Genomic DNA, 17,884 nt, shown 5'->3' with positions numbered 1-17,884 from the left:
CTTTGCATCGGGCGGTAAGAAATTTATTTAAGCTCAAATCAGCCCTCAAACTCTGGAAATTGTAAACATTTGGGCGGGTGGAGAAGGAAATTCAAATGGTTGAAGATCAATTAGTTGGTTTGGAATCTAAAATGGCTGCTAATTATTCTGAGGTGGAAGAAAATCAGATGATGATATTGAAATAGAAGCATCAGTGTTGGTTGGACAGAGATGAGATTTTGTGGAAGCAAAAATCGCGTATTAAATGGTTGAAGGAAGGAGATGCAAACACTCGATTCTTCCATGTGAGTGTTATGCAAAAGAAGAAAAGATGTATTCTAAATTCTTTAACTTTACAGGATGGGTCTTCTCTTCAATCTCTTGGGAAGATTCATGATGGCGCTATTACTTTCTATCAGAAGCTTTTGTCTTCCGAACTAGTGGTGAGTGATGAGGCTGTATTTTCTCTCATCCCTAAATTGGTTTCGGAGGAGGATAATGCGGCTCTTATTCAACCCCCTCAAGCCACTCTAATTATATTGAATGGAATTTCTAAGGGTTTCTTCAAGGCTTCACGTGGTATTAGACAAGGTGATCCTCTTTGTCCTTATCTATTTATTTTATCAGAATATATCATTTCTAGACTATTGGAGTCACAATTTGTTTTGGGTACGATTAAACCTGATCACTTGTCGGCTTCTTATTTGAGGATTTCACATCTTCTTTATGCGGATGGTTTGTTGCTTTTTTTTATAGGAGACACTCGTTCCATGCAGGGGTTATTAAAAACTTTGAAATTATATTAAGCTGTGTCAGGTCAAAGGATGAATGTAGAAAAATGAAGTTTGTTTTGTTCTAACAAAATAAACTATGCGAGGAAGCATAAATTGTTACAGATTTCTGGTTTTATTGAGAGTAAGTTTCCTTTTACCTACCCTGGTGTTCCGTTGCATACTGGTAGACTTATTGTATCTATGTTGAAGCCGATTGTTGAGAAAATCCAGAAAAAAGTTGAAGGATGGAAAAGAAATCTTCTTTCTTCTAGTGGAAGATTAGTTCTACTGAAGCATGTCCTTAATAGCATACCGATTCTTGTTCTCTAGGTGCTGAAAATTCTGCAGATGGTGTTTAGCAATATTCAACGGATTCTGTCAGGATTTTTATGGGGGTCCAAGGATGGGAGAAAACAACAAGGTTGGGTTTCTTGGAGAAAAGTTTGCAGGCTGATTCTTGAAGGTGGCTTGGGGGTGAGATATAAGGAAGTGCAGGATTCACTCTCGTTAAAGTTTGCTTGGAAGTTGATTGGGAATGATTCTCTTTGGGCAAATTTTTTTAAAAACCTTTATTTGATAAGCATATCTCCTTTGGAAGCTTCTTAGTATCCTCGTGGTTCTTCTTTTTGGAAGAGTGTGATTGATAGAGTACCATTGATTTTTAAACATGGTCTATGGAAAATAAGGGAAGGTAAAGTAAACTTTTGGTTTGAACCTTGGCTCCCATCTGGTGTGCTTGCGAATAGAATTCAAGTAAGTGAGTCTCCTTTGCTTCAAATTTGTGATTTGCTTTCTCCAGTTGGTTGGAATATCCATCGCCTATCAGCTTTGGTTGGGGAAGAGATATGTAATGAAATTCTTCAAGCAAATGTGTGGCTAAACAAGGTCCAAACATTTTCATTTGGGCTCCTTCGTTTGATAATCAGTTTACGACGAATGGAGCATGCATATATTACGTCTTATCTCGACACAGCCGCATTGGGTAAAGTGGACCTGGTTTAGAGGTCTTCCTAGCAAAGTTTCTTATATTGTCTGGAAATTCTGGAATCATGCGCTGCTTGTTGATGGGAATATTAATAAACTCGGTATTTCCTTAGCATATCGTTGTTATTGATGTGTGGATAGAGGTGCTATTGAAACAGAAGAACATTTATTTGGAACTGGTTTTCTGGCTAAGAAAAACTTGAGAATTTTTCTCTAAGAGGTTAAAGGTTAGATATAGAAGTGGGCAAAATATTTTTGATCGTGCTACTCTATGGTGGTCGAAAGCCAAAAGTTCAACTTAGATGGAGATAGTGCGTGGAATTATTCCGAGCATGATTATTTGGGATTTATGGGTATTTCATTGTAAGATCTCTATGGAAAATCGAAAAGTCTCTTGGGAGACTATCGTGTCGGCTATTTTAATTCAAATTCAGAATACTTTCTTGGTGCCGATGAAGATCAAGTCCGGCTCCTCAAGGGACCACGACATATTGCGAAGTATTAAATGCCCTGTCATTATGCTCAGATATATTAAAGCTAGAACATTTGCTTGACAACGTCTAGCTCATGACTATTGAAAGTTGAATATAGATGGTTGTTCGTTGGGAAATCCTGGATTGTCTGGGGGGGTGGTGTGATTCATGATCATCGAGGTGATTTATATGCAGGTTTTTCAATTCACTATCAGTGTCAAACTAATGTTGCTGCTGAATTATGGGCTTCAAGGAATGGTCTCAGACTATGTAAGGAATTGGGGTTGTCAAGGATTATGGTTGAGACAAACTCTTTGATGGTAGCCTCATGGATTCAAAGTGGAAAATGTTCTCATTGGTATTTATGAGACTTTTGGGAAGAGGTTCTTGATCTTTTTCAAAGTGTTAATGCTCGTATTTGCCATGTTTTTAGAGAATGTAACATGGTGGCTGATTATTTTGCCAAAAAAGTAGCTCATAACTTGTGTATGGATTTTTGGTCTCATAGCTTTCTTAGACTTAAAGGTCTGTTGTGCCTTGATAAATATTCTTTTCCTTATGTGCGTCTAAGGTAAGGGCTGTAGTTTTTTCATGTGCTGTAAAGAATCGGATCTGTGTATGGTCCCTTTGCGTAGTTGGCTGGTCAGTTTTAATTGGGTTTTTTTTTTTTTTTCTCTGATTTTGTATTGATGTCATTCTTTGATAATAAGGTTGTCTTTATTTGGTCTTTCTTGGATCTTCTTTTGTAACCACGATATTCATCCACCACAAGTGATGGCTATTTAATAAAAGTGGGAGGGGGTCACTCTTGGACATGTGACCCTGTCTCTTTTTAAAAAAAAAAAAAAAAAAACTCAGATGCTTACCTGATGCTTGGCTTTTATACTTATTTGCTGAGATAGTGCTATGTGCTCCATGTCGAAGGCCATCATTTCTCATACGAGGCACCACAACATTGTCTTTAATGCGGCGTAGTGTGCTTGGTTCACACCTCAATGACAAGTGGATGGATGTTTCCACCTTCCATGCAATTTGTTAGGGACAGATAGGATTGAAAGTTTGGACTGGCAAACTGATGAATCAGCCTAGACAAGATCGGACCGGCCCAGTTTGGCCAGTTCATAACTAGTCCGGTTCTAGGACTGGTTCCTATGTTGTGCAAACCGGTTTGGGTTCGGTTTCTTACTTTTCGAGACCAAACCAGATCGGTTGTGAAAAAATTAATATATAAAAATTAATTTTGAATATTATATGAAATATTTTATGTATATATAATTTATATATATAATTATATAGGAATTTTTTATATATAAGATATATAATTATATATCATAAATGAAATAATTTTATATTATAATTTACAATATAAGATCTTAATCTTAAATATGAATATTTGTAATTTGTTTGATCATATGTTGTTAATAACAAAAAACATATTAATTATATTTTATGGTCTAATAAATTCTCAACATATTCATTTGAATATTTGATAAATACATAATAGTATTAGTAATCCACTAATCCACTTTAAAGTCTCTATATAAACATAAAACAACTATATAAACCATTATAGACTATATAATTACTATTAAAACCGAAAAGTCGGACCAAATTGGAACGAAACCTGTAAAACCAGAAGTATCGAAAGTACCGATTTAGGGGGTAACCGATGTATAATCGGTTTTACAAAATACAAAATTGGTATTACCGGTTTGGTCTTAAATTTTTTCCAAAATTAGACAAAACCAGACCAGTTAAACCCCTAAGGACATGAGGCATCGTCGTGATCTCTATCCATATCTCGTATCTGCTCTTTAAATACAGCGTGACCCTGTCATGATGTGTGCCTGCAGGGGGTGTCGAGGCAAGTGATGTCCATCCTCTCCACGTCGTCCAGTTTCCCGTGCAGGCCTTATGCTTTCTTTTTCCTCATGTGCTTCGTGGGCTGACTGGTGGGCCTCTAGGTAATACCCATCCCGGGAGGGATGCAAACACCTCTCCCGCTAATAATATTTTATTTTTTTCTCTATCATTTTTCAAAATCTCATAAAACATCCTAACTCAAACTATTTTATTACTTAAAAAAAAATAGAAATAAGAAAATGTAAGGAATCAGAGTAATGGTATGGAATTTCTTTTTTTATGCACACGACAGGTTAAAATTCTAAGGGTCCACTTATAACATAATTGTTCTAAAATATTCTCAGATATTCTTAGATGAATATTTTCTTCACAAACATCATTCAAGCACAACACTTTTCAATGTCAATTTTTTTAATTTTTCATTTAATCATTACCTAGCTAATCATTACAATTTTTCCTAACTCCCAAAAAAAATACAAAAATAATATTATATTTTTAAATTTTGAAACAAAAAAAATATTAATAAATTATTATATTCAAATAATTTTTTAACTTTATAATATTTTTATTTAATTTATTCTCTCTCATTTTTCAAAATCAAATAAACTATCTTAAATCAAATAATTTTGCTACTATCTACATAGTTAAAGTAAATTATCTAAATATCCAAATGCACCCTAAAGCAGTTGTGTAACTGTTAGACCAAAATATCTTGCTGCAAATTAAAGTAAATTAGAGAATAACTTAATTAACATGGTTATTTAATTTGTAGTGTTCTTGTTTAGTAGTCCTTAAAGCTTCTAATTATATCATAATTGGAAGGAAAAAAGAGAGAAAAGAAACGTGGGTTACACAGAAGATACTGTTATTGTTCTCAATTGTGGCCGATACAGAGGGAGATGTGGTCAGCATGCGGCCTCTCTGTCTTTCCCCGGATTCTAGCTTCGTTTGACCTTCAAATAAAAACCTCAACCATCCAATTCACTCGTAACAAAACAAAAACATCATGAATTTATCTTAACCAGGCCATTTCCCATGCAGCTTTCTCAAAGCATGCACCCCACGTTCCAGCAACCTAAAATCAGAAAAAGTAAAAACTAACGTACACAGCCATCAAAGAAATCACGTCAAAGTTATTGTCGGACACAAATTCCACCAAAAAAAAAAAAAAATAGTATCTTCCTTAATCATTTGGGTCCTTGGGAGTTGGATTTTTTACGTACTACTTTTTCCATCTCTCTCTCTCGTAACAGAAAGTATAGACAAAATAACTCCCTCTCCCACCCCTCCCAAGAGGTCGGACAACTCCCATGTGTTCTACCTCGTTCGCTCTGCAAAAGTTTTCATGAGAAAACTGAAAATGGATCGGGGGATCGAAGAAGAAGAAGAAGAAGAAGAAGAAGAAGAGAATTACAGGTCTAGATCAGTGTGCCAGTTGGGAGGGATGCATGAGAACGCAGGGCGGCATGCGAAGAGCATGAGCTTTGATAGTACTGGTTCCTCATTAGAACGTGCCGATGATAATTGGATAGAGATGATCAGAACTCAAGGGTTGAGACCTCTAAATGATAAGCCATTTGAGAGACAACAAATTGGTTTTGCATTCAATAAAAAAAATAAAGTTTCTGGTTTGCGGTTGAGCAAAGACGAAGTTGCTGCAGCCAAAGAAGCCAAAGACAAGCAAGCTTCCTCAGGCAAGTCGCGTTTGTTTGTTTGTTTTTTTCCCATCGAATTGCATTCTACATTTAAAAGTTTCCAATGCAAAAAAGTCATTTCAATCATTCATCATTAACAAAAAAAATTGGTGTAAAATCTTCGTTCGTTTCTTTCCCCTGAAGATGTGAAATTGATTCTAATTAATTTTAATTCGTTTTTTCTTACCAATAATAAAATGAATCTGTTATTCTTGTTCGGATTTGATTCAGAAATAGAACTGCTGAAAGAAAGGTTTGCTAAATTGCTTTTGGGTGAGGATATGTCTGGTGGAGGAAAAGGTGTTTCATCAGCTCTGGCATTGTCTAATGCCGTCACCAACCTTGCTGGTATTGTTCATGAGATCTAGTACCCTCTTTTGCACCCACAGGTGTCGACTGATTATTTAAGAAGCTTTTTAATTTGCTCAAGAAAGAGAAAGTATTATTTAATTTTGGTACATACTAATAGTGAAAATAGAGTTTAAATTAGGACGATAAGTATTTTTTTGGTTTTCTTCTCGAAAGAATTAAAAAGAAATAGTGAGAGAATGCTGAACAAATTTCAATTGCAATGCATGCAGCTTCTGTTTTTGGTGAACAATGGCGCCTAGAGCCTATGTCTGCAGAAAGAAAAGTAAGGTGGAGAAAAGAAATTGATTGGCTCCTGTGTGTCACCGAGTACATTGTCGAATTTGTTGCATCTCAACAAAAATCCAAAGATGGAGTCGATATGGAGGTATCTCTCTCTCTCTCTCTCTCTCTCTCTCTCTCGATATCCTGATAAGTGTTTTTGTTTTATGATTTAACAGATAATGGTGACCCGGCAAAGAACTGATCTACTCATGAACATCCCCGCCTTGCGTAAGCTTGATGCAATGCTTATTGTAAAGACACAAACTTTTCATGCTTATTAATTGTTTCACAAAATTATAGGGGCTGATATTATCTAACACGTGAATACTGTCTGTAGGATTGTCTAGATAATTTCAAAGACCAAAATGAGTTCTATTATGTGTCGAGAGATGATGACGAGTCAGATAAAGGGAAAGCAAAGAGGAAAGACGATAAATGGTGGCTACCTACTCCTCAAGTTCCCAAAGAGGGTCTATCTGAAATGTCTAGGAAATTTTTACAGTATCAGAAAGATTGCGTTAACCAAGTGCTTAAAGCAGCCATGGCCATAAATGCTCAAGTTCTATCAGAAATGGAAATCCCAGAAAACTACATTGAATCCCTGCCAAAGGTAAGGAATGAATAAACAAGTCTCGTACAAATATTCCATGCAATTGTAGTGCCAGCTTGTTCCGTTCCCTTATCACTTTTGGTTTCTTCCTTTTTTGGGGGCTGGGGTACGACGGAAGAATGGTCGAGCAAGCCTTGGGGACTCGATCTATAAGAACATTACAGTAGAATTCTTTGATCCTGGACAGTTTCTCTCCACCATGGACTTGTCATCGGAGCACAAAATCATAGACCTGAAGAACAGAATCGAGGCTTCCATAGTGATTTGGAAGAGGAAGATGAACCACAAAGATGGGAAATCTGGTTGGGGTTCAGCTGTGAGCTTGGAGAAGAGAGAGCTCTTTGAAGAGAGAGCTGAGACCATTTTACTTCTCCTCAAGCATCAGTTTCCCGGGACTCCTCAATCTGCACTAGACATTAGCAAAATCCAATACAACCGGGTACAAAAACATTCCGCTTGTCGCCATGCCAATTAGTATTTATACACAATCCAATGAGTCATAATTGATGCAATTTATGCTAATCGTGAAGTCACGTATCGGACCTCTTTTCAGTAATTTCTATGGCCTTTTGCAGAGGCACTTTCAGTGATCACCTTACCAGTAGATATGATTATGGAAACTATGAAAAAAAAAATCATTTCATGTGTTCTGCCCATTGTCAAATGCTTCCAAGTAAAAAGGATCGTGCCCATGACACATTCCCACAACTTTTTAATTTCATATTCTATGAAAATTTGTATAAGAAATTATTCTTGGCTTCGCAGGATGTTGGGCAGGCTGTCCTCGAGAGTTATTCAAGAATACTGGAAAGCTTGGCCTTCACAGTTCTGTCACGTATTGAGGACGTACTCTATGCTGATTACATCACTCAAAATCCATCACATGCCGCATGTGGAAGGATCCCTTTAATAGATTCCCCGCATAACACAGGGACAGATATGTTTCCAGTCCAAGAAGTGAACAAAGAGGAGGCGCCCATGACACTGTCGGATGTCATGGGTTGGGGTCTGGATAAAGGGGATGCAGAGTCAAAGGTTTCAATAGAATATTCAGATGAAGTATCCAGAGATATGTAGAAAGTAGCCAACATAGCGACGAACAAGAGGGTTTCTTATCTTGAGAAGTCCAACAGCACGCCATTGACAAGCATTAGGGGGAGAAGATGAAAGTGAGAAAAATATGATTACCACACATCAGAGAGAGAGAGCATGAAAGGAAAAGAAATACACTGAGTGAGATAGCCTGGCCTCGAGATATAGATTTTCAGAACCTGGTGGAGCAATCTCTGAGTTTTACTTACATGTTTGGGTCTGTTCCTTTTGTAAATAGGGAAGAAGGAAAACTAACAGGGCTTGAAGCACTTTTTTTCACACCATTGTTTTCCTGCACAAGAAAAGTGGCATTGTAGTCTACAGCTATATACTTAATATGAATAGGTGACTTTATCTCAGCTAGCGTACGATAATTCTCATCCGTGTGTAACTGTACCAGTACTTCCGTTCTCCTAACTGGCAGGGTTTGGAGCACTTCTAATAATTCTGATTTTATGCTTTTTCATGGAACTGACCCTAAAGCATTGACAATATACTATTTGACAACAGAAGAAAGCAGCTTCTATTGTTGTTCCGATTAGCATCATAACATCATGAATCACTTCAAGAAACATCTCAAAGATTGTTCAACTCCAAACAATGGCCATTGGACTGACTCGGAATCGTAATTTCCTGATCATTTGTGACTTCTTAAAAGGAGAATGATCAGCATGGTGCATCAATTTAGGCACAGCAGGTCAGGATTGTAGAAATATGCATGGCTGCTTGGCTGGTCAAGTGTAACAGAACAGGCTCAAAAAAGAAGCTTGCGGCATTTGCTTTTATCGATCAAAGAAGTTAAAAGGAAGATATCAAGGATAAGTATTCTGTTCAAAAGGCTAACCAAGTTTTCTCAAGCTCTTGGGGACCCCAAAGCTATTCATCCCTAATTAGCTTTTAGATATTCCCTTCATTCAAGTTATATAATAATGACAGCAAATCAGATTGACTTATAAAGTATCAAAGTCAAACAATGTAGACTGAGACATAAAACCAATGCGCCGATTAGCATTTCAAATAGATAGTTGATGAAGGATCTTAGGTAGGCTTTAGACATACTTACAATATCCAAAATCAAAAGAAGTTAAAATACAATTATGAAAAGCTTGAAAGCAAAGGATCTGCAAGCAAATTAGAGCTTGCCACGCGGGCCAGGCTTCGGTGGAAGTTGTGGGCCCTTCACAATTGGTAGGATGTCACCCGAAGCAGTGGCACTGAAGTAAGCAAGGGTGGAACCACCTCCCAATATCAAGAATTTGAGCAATAAACCCCTCTTGGTGAATGGAGCTGCAAATGTCTCAAAGAACTTGCTCTGCAATTCCATACAAGAGAATAAGCCGTGTAACTCAACAATGTTTGGACAAAGGTTAAGACATATTACAAGTTAAGCGAAACTTCATGCATTGAACCAAATTCTAATATTCCATATATAGCCGTTAGCTGAATTCATAATATTAGCTTCAGATAACTCAATCCAATGATGTAACGCCCCAATAGAAAACCTAAACCGCATGGTCTACATTTCTAAAGGACTAGTCAATGATACAATTGAAACTCTATTATAATCTTATAAAGAGCAATAACTTCTCATTCTCAAATAATATAAAATCTTATACACAACTTACGCTTATTCTTATCATATGGGATATCACAAATGGCTAACAAAGCCACCTAGCTGTTAATAGTACTCAGCTTTGTTTTATATTTCAATTCTTATTTTTTATTTTGTAAAAATAAGCATCAATCCTCGTATGATTCCATGAATACAGGACAAAAACCTGTAACTTGAAATCGTCCGCACAGAGCTTTCATAGCTCAGTTGGTTAGAGCACCCGTTTAGTAAGCGGGAGGTCTTGAGTTCGACTCTCAATGAAAGCACCCTAAGTTGTTTCTTTGGCACGATGCTTGGCCCTATTTTTCCTAGAAATTTTTTTTGGAATATCTGAAATATTATCGTAGCGTTATTTAATGAAAGCATAAGCGCGTCACAAACCTGAAGAGGGTTGTAAGGGGAAGGGGCATCTGAACCATACAAATCCCATTGTCCAGTGGTGTTCCCCAAGTCTTCCAAGTCAAAGTAGACGCTCTTGTCACCATACTTTGCCACCACCGCACCCGCCCTAATCAAATACCAACAAGAAGAAGAAGCAAGCTCAATGTAAGGTAGTCTTAGCCAAATATGGCTGAAAAATACCGTTTTCTGGCAGCTGAATATCAATACCTGAAGCTTTTGGTTCTCAGGCTCTGGCGAGTGGGCTTGACATAGAGCTTTGTTCCAGTCAGGGAGCTGCCACCAAGGCCCTTGATGGTGGCTGGTTGAACAGCAGCTAGAGTTGCTAGAGAAGCCATGGCCTTTTGCTTCAGAGATTAACTGACTAGCTTTTTGCTCTGTACAGTTTGGACAGAGGGAAGGGATTTTTGGGGTTTTTGATCCTTTTTTTCACGGATCTTGGCGTGCCACGTGGCCAACTGGGTGTTCTTGAGAGGATATGGATCCTCATTTAGATGTTGCCATTTGGATGAGAGCTGGATAAGCCTATCCATTCATGATCCCTCTGAATTATAGGCCACAGTTTAATTTGCACAAGGAAAAAAAAAAAAAAGACACGACAAGATATAAATAAGTAAAATGAATCGTAATCATTTTTTTTTTTTTTTTTTTATGAACTTTCTTGCTCAAACGTTTTTCTGGAGTTAATGACATTATGTCATTTTCACTTTTGACTTTCAATTTGTATGTCATTCTTTGGGAGGTTTGCAGACGGTTATTCTATCAGATGGTTCGTGAGTTATTGAACTGAGTTTGGATCATATCCGTTGACTCTCTTGGATTGGGCCTTCATGACGTCGAGTCCAGCGTTAACGATGTTTGAAAACGTTAACACCAGCATCATCTTCGTGATTAATTTACCTTGTTAAGTAAGTTAAGTCAGTACTGTAAAAATTAAAATGAAGGGGAGAAAATTTGCTGTTTTGAACCATTGAACATCATTCTTTGCTATCTGATAAGGATATCATAAAGTGGAGAAACAAATAAGGAAAAGACGAGGAAAACCAAATAGATGGGCTATTATCGGGCTAAGTACTCAGGTAACAGGGCTAGATCTAGCTATTTTTGAAGCTACAATCCCTCCTAATCTCTCCCTCTTCTCCAACTAAAACCTTGTGGCTTGAGAGCTTCAGAAACCCAGATGTAAACATATGGAAGAACTGCTGCATGTCCTTTCCAAACGCAATTACATGTGGCATTGTCCTTGGATCTGTAGCAATCTCAGAATCAATCTTGAGCAGTCCTCTCCCATTTTGGATATCAATGAAGTAGTGATTGTCAAAGATGAATGCAGTGGCATCATTTTGGGCAAATGCAACATCGGCCAAAGAAGGATCGCTGCAAACTGTTTGCAGTTGCAACGAGAAGGTCGGTGACAACGTGGGATCACTTACTGGCCTAAGTCGCTCCTCAAAGTTCCGGCAGTGCCCTATGCCTAGAGTATGAGCTCCTGCAACCAAACAAACAGATGTGCGCAGTAGTATTAACATGCGTACTAATGACACATAGTACTGGTGTATGATGGTTTCGTGTTTATGGGAGTTAATATGTAAGGGTTACTGCAAAAAGCTACATTTATTTTGGACTCTTTTATGACAGCCCATTTCTTCATCATTACAGTATCGCTTGCATCACTTGATATGAAGACACACAGCACTCAGCACACTTCAGGGTATGAACTATGAAGTTCTGATGTCTAATATAATTAATTTTATTTTTTGTTTATTAGGTTTATTTCCATGCCTAAATCATGCTAAGCCCACGTACGCCATGGCTCTCTCTCTCTCTCTCTCTCTCTCTCTCTCTGTGTATAAGCTGAATGCATAAGCATGTCTATAGAGAAGTTGAAGAAATGAAACGCTATCATACCAATTAATGCAACTCCTTCTTGTAGATTAATGTTCTTTTCATGGAAGATCTTAGCAAACTCATTAACCGATATGTTAGAAGCCGGAAGCTGATTTTCAGCTCTCTTCTTGCTTGCAGAAATAGAATCTCTTCTTCCAGTTAAAACCTTGATAAATGGTCCTCCTGCCTGTAAATGCTATCATGCAAATGAGTCCCGAATTTAGGCTAAATAACCATTAATTGGCATCTATAATGGTGATAAAGTAGTAAATTTGCATTCAAAGTCGAGGTTCAAATACGACAAATGAAATCAAATATAACTTCTTAGATTCCGTACGTGAATCAGTAGCATATATTAGCATGCATCGACTAATGACTACATCGAACTTGTACATAATTGTGTTATTTTCTTTAAGAAAGCATATCAAATTAAACCATCATCTAAATCCTTGTTGGATTACCCCTCTGACCTTCAAGGCAACAGATTTCCAATTGCCAATAAATTACCATGACATTTATTGGTGTCTTTTACATATCAAACTCACTTCAAGAACTGGAAAATAAGCAATATTAGAAAACGAACCAAACTAAGTTACCAGGTTAATAGCGTCCCTTGCAGCCAACTGTATAATATCAGCACAAGATACAGTTTGAGGACAGACTTCCTCGAGAGAACTTTTTATATTGTTCATGATGTCGAGCTTTCTTATTCCAAAATTCTTCTGAGACTGTGCTTCAATTTCCAAGCTGTTTGATGATTCCTTGAGAAGAATTGAGCCATCACAACCCTGCAAAATGTTAGTTTCTATGAACATGGAAACCGTTGATGATATAAAAGACTATTAATACAGCACATGATGAGTAATATCCGAAAGCCACCGAACACACACACACCCCGAGAGAGAGAGAGAGAGAGAGCACATCAACTTGACAGTCATGGAAAGCCAGTCTTAAAAGGGGTGCAGCACTGGAAGGATCTGTGAGCATACTCCTTGTAACGTGCTCTCTGACAATCATCTCAGCATCAGGACAACTAGTTTTATAGAAGTGCAGCTCAAGTATTCCACTGATCCCGGCAATTGCAGTACTTGCAGAGAAGCAACCCAAAGTGCACAAAAACAAAGCCAATGGAAACCCCATTGTTCTTCAGAATTCTACCCCCACAACAAGATTAAAGTTTGAGCTGGTCCCTGTCCGGGACCATATATATATATATATGTGGAAGGTAGAACCTTTTATAGACGGTTTCATCCTAAGGAATCTAGAAATTCGTGTAGTCAGTAATTAATTCTAGTTGCGATTACGTTATTGGCAGTTGACACGAATCCAATATAAAGTTATGGCATGCTTTACTAAATTGGTTAGGAGATGAACTCATGCGTAATCCATGCTGTGAGGGAAAAATGCCCATTGCTCATAAATTGGACCAGCTCACCAACCTCGCATTAAAGATAAAAAGGGAGATTAAAAAGAGATAAGAAGGGCCAGAAAAGAAAAATAGAGCTGTAAATGTCAGAGAGAGGTAAGGGACAAAAGGGATACGAGAGGCTATAATGTGTCAAAGAATTAGTAGGAAAAAAATAAAGAGTTCACGTAAGAGAGATTTATCAACTCAAGATAGACTATCATGTACACTAGAGGAGTCAAGCAAGCCTATAAGAGGGGATGTCTAGAGAGCATAAAGAGGAATTTTAGGATGAACGGAAGAACACAGATCAAGAGGGAATCAATAGAAATATATATTGAGGAAGAGCTACAATCTTCTCTGTACAGTGAGATATGAGAATTCATAAGTGATTGTAAACAGATATATTATATTGAGACTTCCCTCCCCAAACTCATGTGGAAGTAGGTATATTGTCGAACTACATAAATCTTAATGTTCATCTTTTTTTATTTTTATAGTACTTATTTTTCATTCACCGTCATAAACGTACGAAACACTACCGTACAACCATATCAGAATATTGTCGAGGCTCCAATAATTCACATCACAACACTACCTACGTGGATTTATCAATACTTAACGAAATACGACATCATCACATGCATTCAAGATCGATCATGATTGTCACGACCCTCAAAATACTGTAAAAGGAACTAACCTGTTTAATAATTAATGATTAACTCAACGCGATTTCACATAACCTGAATCTGACACCATAACATGAATTTCCAGTCCCATCTGAAGTTAGTTGCAGCTTAGCTTTTCATTGTTCGAGAAACAAAATTTAATCCACAAGACACAATGGAAGATCATCAGGTTAAAGCTACTAGGGAAAGTATATTAATTTATAGTTGCAGTAGTACTTACTAGATGTTGAGCCTGAATTCGATTCACAAGTGGTGGTTAATTGACAGGTATTGGAGGTTAGGGATGGGGTAATTCATGTAGTACATCAAAGCATATGTTTGAGGATATATAGAACACATGATTTACAGAGAGATTAACGGAGCTGCCAGATCATTTGCTTGCAAAAGCAGGAGCAGCGCGCTGCAGGAGTTGTGAAGGAAAGGCTTCAATTTCAGTGTAGTGTACGTGTTTCTTGTTTTTTTGCCCGCAACAGTGTAATTAATGTCGTGTTACTCAGTCTTCATCTGAGTGGTGAAATTAATAACATTTATGAAGCATCGGGTTACTTGCCCAACCTTTGCTTGTTTTTCCGAGCAATGGCCTAGGATAATGCCGCACCAATAATAATAATTAAAATATAAAAAATAAATTATATAACATTTAATTTATACTCTTGAATATGAATTTCGTATTATTTTAATCTGTTTTTTACTAACAGTCTTAATTTTCCGTAATTAATCTGTATGCGTACATACGACGATCCAATCCGCTTACGAAATTCGATATCTTGAGGAAACAACTCCGGCTCCTTATCCCCTGCCAAACGCTAACCCGATTCAATGCCTCTCACGGCCACACTCATCCAACTCCCTCCCTTACACACTCTCAAGCTCTCTTCTCCGTTTCTCCATGGCTGCTCTCCTCTCTCCCTCCTCTCCAAACCCACTTCTTCCAACACCCCACCAACCTCACAATCGCGCACCTTCCTCCCTTCCATTAAAGCCATGAAATCGATTCAGGGTAAAGTCGTTTGTGCCACCAACGACAAGACTGTGGCTGTGGAAGTTGTGCGCTTAGCGCCTCACCCAAAGTACAAAAGGCGGATCAGGAAGAAGAAGAAGTACCAGGCTCATGACCCAGATAACCAGTTCAAGGTTGGCGACGTTGTGCAATTGGAGAAAAGCAAACCCATCAGCAAGAACAAGGCTTTCGTAGCTGTGCCGGTGCGGATAAAGAATTTGAAGACGAAAGTGGCCGAAGACGAAGTGCCGAAGGAGCTATCGATCCCATTGGAGTCTAAGCAGAAGCAGCAGGCTTAGAGTGAGGTCTCTATCGTTGTCCATTTTGTGATTTTGCGGTGCTTTGTGCTTAACTCCCTGTGATACTGTTTGAAATTAGCGTTACTTGATGGGCATCTCAGGGTTTGAATTGATGTTTTTGCTCAAATCTCTATAATTTAATTGCATTTGGTTATGGCTTTGATACTTTATTTTCTTGATTCTGCGTGAATGTTTTTGTTCATTAGATGGGTTTGGCATGATGGGCGTGAACAATGTCGTTTTTAGTCCCGTTTAAATTCAATAGGAGTTGAGATGGATTTAGATGGTTTGAATAAAATATTATTATAATATTAATTTTTAATATTATTATTATTTTAAGATTTGAAAATGATAAATTATTTATTATATTTTATGTGAGAATTTAAAAAATTATAATAATGAGTTGACGTGGATTTTCAATCTAAACAAGAGCTCCGTCTTTGACAGAAAATAGCAGTTACTGCTTTTTTTTTTCTTTTTGAATGAAGGAGGACGGACCCTTCAGGATTTATTTAAAACCTCACGTGTGGCGGAGGAAAATCGAGGATACACATTACAAACCAAGGACAAAATAGAAAATTGGGCTCATTTGTTTTCAGATATGAGATGAGATGAGATGAGTTAAGTTGAGATTAAGGAGAGGTTTGGATTCAAAGATGAATTGAGATGGTTTATGAATAGTAGAATAAAAATTGAATTATTTATTATATTTGGTGTGGGAATTTGGAAAATTTATTTTGTGATTTGAAAAATTTGAATTGTTTATTATATTTTGTGTGGAGATTTGAGAAAGTTATAATGATGAGATGAGATGAGTTGAAGTGGGTTTTGAATTCAAACATCTCTTAAAATTAAAAAGTTGAATAAAATATTGTTAGAATATATTTTTTAATATTATTGTTGTTTTGAGATTTGAAAAAATTGAATTGTTTATTTTATTTTGTATAGAAATTTGAGAAAATTATAATGATGAGATGAGATATTTCCTGAAAACAAACGAAACCTAAGTTTCTAGAACTCTAGCAAAAAGAAAACCAAACACAACCAAGCATAAACTCAGAACGCCTAAGACAAAGCTGGGCAGTTTATCCATTTCAAAGGTACGGCAGTCCAGCTTTATCCGTCTTCAAAAGACCACAAAGCTTACGAGGTAAGTCAGAAAAAAATTCCCAGCAGTTAGAGCATCCTCCGAGCCCATTCTAGCTAAGAAATCTGCTGAAGGATTAGCTAAGAAATCTGCAGTGAGTGCTTGAAGACTGGGTTTTGATTGATTAGTATTTGAGTCATTTGACAGTTGAGAGTATAGAAAATAATTCAGAGAGGATACCAGAGTGAAATTGTGAGTGGATGTGATCGAACAAAGACGGATATAGATCATTAGCGGGTATAGATTTATTAGTGAATTATGTGAGAGCAATGCACATGGTGTGGTATTTAAGGGTGAAAAATGGGATTTTTCTTTTATCTAAATTCGGGAATCATTGCATTTCACGAGGTAGATTCTTTCTGCTGGAGTGGATGATGATCAGACATCATATGCAGATTTAGGGAATATTTTTTCAATTTTCTTCTTTCTGCAGTGATTGAGCTTTTGAGAAGAGCTATCAGGGAGCAGCTTTGGGGACTTAGCTCATGCTAGCAGTAGAACTTTCGATTACAGATTACAAGCTTGTGTACTCTACGTTGATAGGAGTAGAACTTTCAACTGACTGAGGTAGCATGTTCGCATGCAGAAAAGTTTAAGAGATTGTTAACTTGTACTCAAGTCCCCGTGACTCTCGAGCATTGCACCAGTAAATCCAAACTGCTACATAGGAAGCGATGAAAGTTGTAAACTTTAAACATTTAACTGGGGTGTGTTCCTCAGAACTAATCATTTCATCAGGTGTTATTCTAGGGCTTGTATACTTATTTCTTCAGTACACTTTTGTTAGTGAGCTGCATATAACAACGAGTACATAAAATGCAGAAGAAGAATGGACATGTTTGGAAAACACTGTCATTGCATCAAACTGGATATGTACAACTGTTGTCAAGCGAACTGTGAGCAAGTTGTAATTCATCAACTTTGTCGCCAAGAGTGACGAAAGTTGGAATTACCATATTTAAGGAGTTTTGAGTGTGCATAGTTCTGATCCTTTCGAAAGCAAAATATAGAACTGGATGGCATCGAATGGTCTGTATATGGTGTTGAGTGTTCTACAGTGTGGTGTAGTTCACGTGACAGTTTTGAATGTGTAGAAACTTCAGTGTGATAAAACACAGTGAGACATATATATCCCAGTGCTAAATTCAAAAACTCCCTTAATAAGTTTAATGCTGTTCTATATCTCCCCTTGGTGTTGGCGGCATGCATCCTCACAAAACAGCATGATGTGGGTTTTTAAGCGGATGATTTGTCTTTTGATGACTCGGGGTGACCAGATTTAAGGATAATCGATGATTAAGATTGTATTGTGGCCCTGCAACTTCTTTATTTTATTGCATCAAAA

At 37.3% G+C, this 17,884-nt stretch overlaps 3 protein-coding genes, 1 non-coding gene and 1 pseudogene across 6 annotated transcripts; 3 read left to right on the top strand and 2 right to left on the bottom strand.

Moving 5' to 3' along the window:
- Nucleotides 1-5,427: 5,427 nt before the first annotated feature.
- LOC109003712 lies at nucleotides 5,428-8,681 on the top strand (annotated as a pseudogene).
- Nucleotides 8,682-9,082: 401 nt separating this feature from the next.
- On the bottom strand, nucleotides 9,083-10,630 carry LOC109003713 (photosystem I reaction center subunit VI-2, chloroplastic). Its single transcript, XM_018981977.2, has 3 exons — nucleotides 10,323-10,630; nucleotides 10,095-10,221; nucleotides 9,083-9,413 (listed from the first exon to the last, which is right to left on the bottom strand). The coding sequence occupies exons 1-3, from the start codon at nucleotides 10,448-10,450 to the stop codon at nucleotides 9,234-9,236; spliced, it is 435 nt and encodes a 144-aa protein (XP_018837522.1). The 5' UTR covers nucleotides 10,451-10,630; the 3' UTR covers nucleotides 9,083-9,233.
- Nucleotides 9,906-9,979, top strand: TRNAT-AGU. Its single transcript has one exon. It is a non-coding gene; the product is annotated as a tRNA-Thr (tRNA).
- Nucleotides 10,631-11,066: 436 nt separating the features above from the next.
- On the bottom strand, nucleotides 11,067-13,176 carry LOC109003691 (peroxidase 29-like). Of its 3 annotated transcripts, none has more exons than XM_035692493.1 (4): nucleotides 12,894-13,176; nucleotides 12,596-12,787; nucleotides 12,021-12,195; nucleotides 11,067-11,601 (listed from the first exon to the last, which is right to left on the bottom strand). In XM_035692493.1, the coding sequence occupies exons 1-4, from the start codon at nucleotides 13,137-13,139 to the stop codon at nucleotides 11,207-11,209; spliced, it is 1,008 nt and encodes a 335-aa protein (XP_035548386.1). In that variant the 5' UTR covers nucleotides 13,140-13,176; the 3' UTR covers nucleotides 11,067-11,206. The 3 variants fall into 3 exon arrangements, with proteins under 3 accessions (XP_035548386.1, XP_035548387.1, XP_018837485.2); XM_035692494.1 differs by having other exon boundaries at nucleotides 12,021-12,186; XM_018981940.2 differs by having other exon boundaries at nucleotides 12,921-13,176.
- Nucleotides 13,177-14,827: 1,651 nt separating this feature from the next.
- Nucleotides 14,828-15,562, top strand: LOC109003692 (30S ribosomal protein S17, chloroplastic-like). The gene has a single exon (XM_018981943.2). It carries the CDS (start codon nucleotides 14,913-14,915, stop codon nucleotides 15,390-15,392), a length of 480 nt encoding a protein of 159 aa, XP_018837488.2. The 5' UTR covers nucleotides 14,828-14,912; the 3' UTR covers nucleotides 15,393-15,562.
- Nucleotides 15,563-17,884: the final 2,322 nt, after the last annotated feature.

This window comes from Juglans regia, chromosome 7, assembly GCF_001411555.2.
Source record: "Juglans regia cultivar Chandler chromosome 7, Walnut 2.0, whole genome shotgun sequence".
Lineage (NCBI taxonomy): Eukaryota > Viridiplantae > Streptophyta > Magnoliopsida > Fagales > Juglandaceae > Juglans > Juglans regia.
The sequence above is the reverse complement of the archived record's forward strand: the minus strand, read 5'-3'. Positions and strand labels throughout refer to the sequence as shown.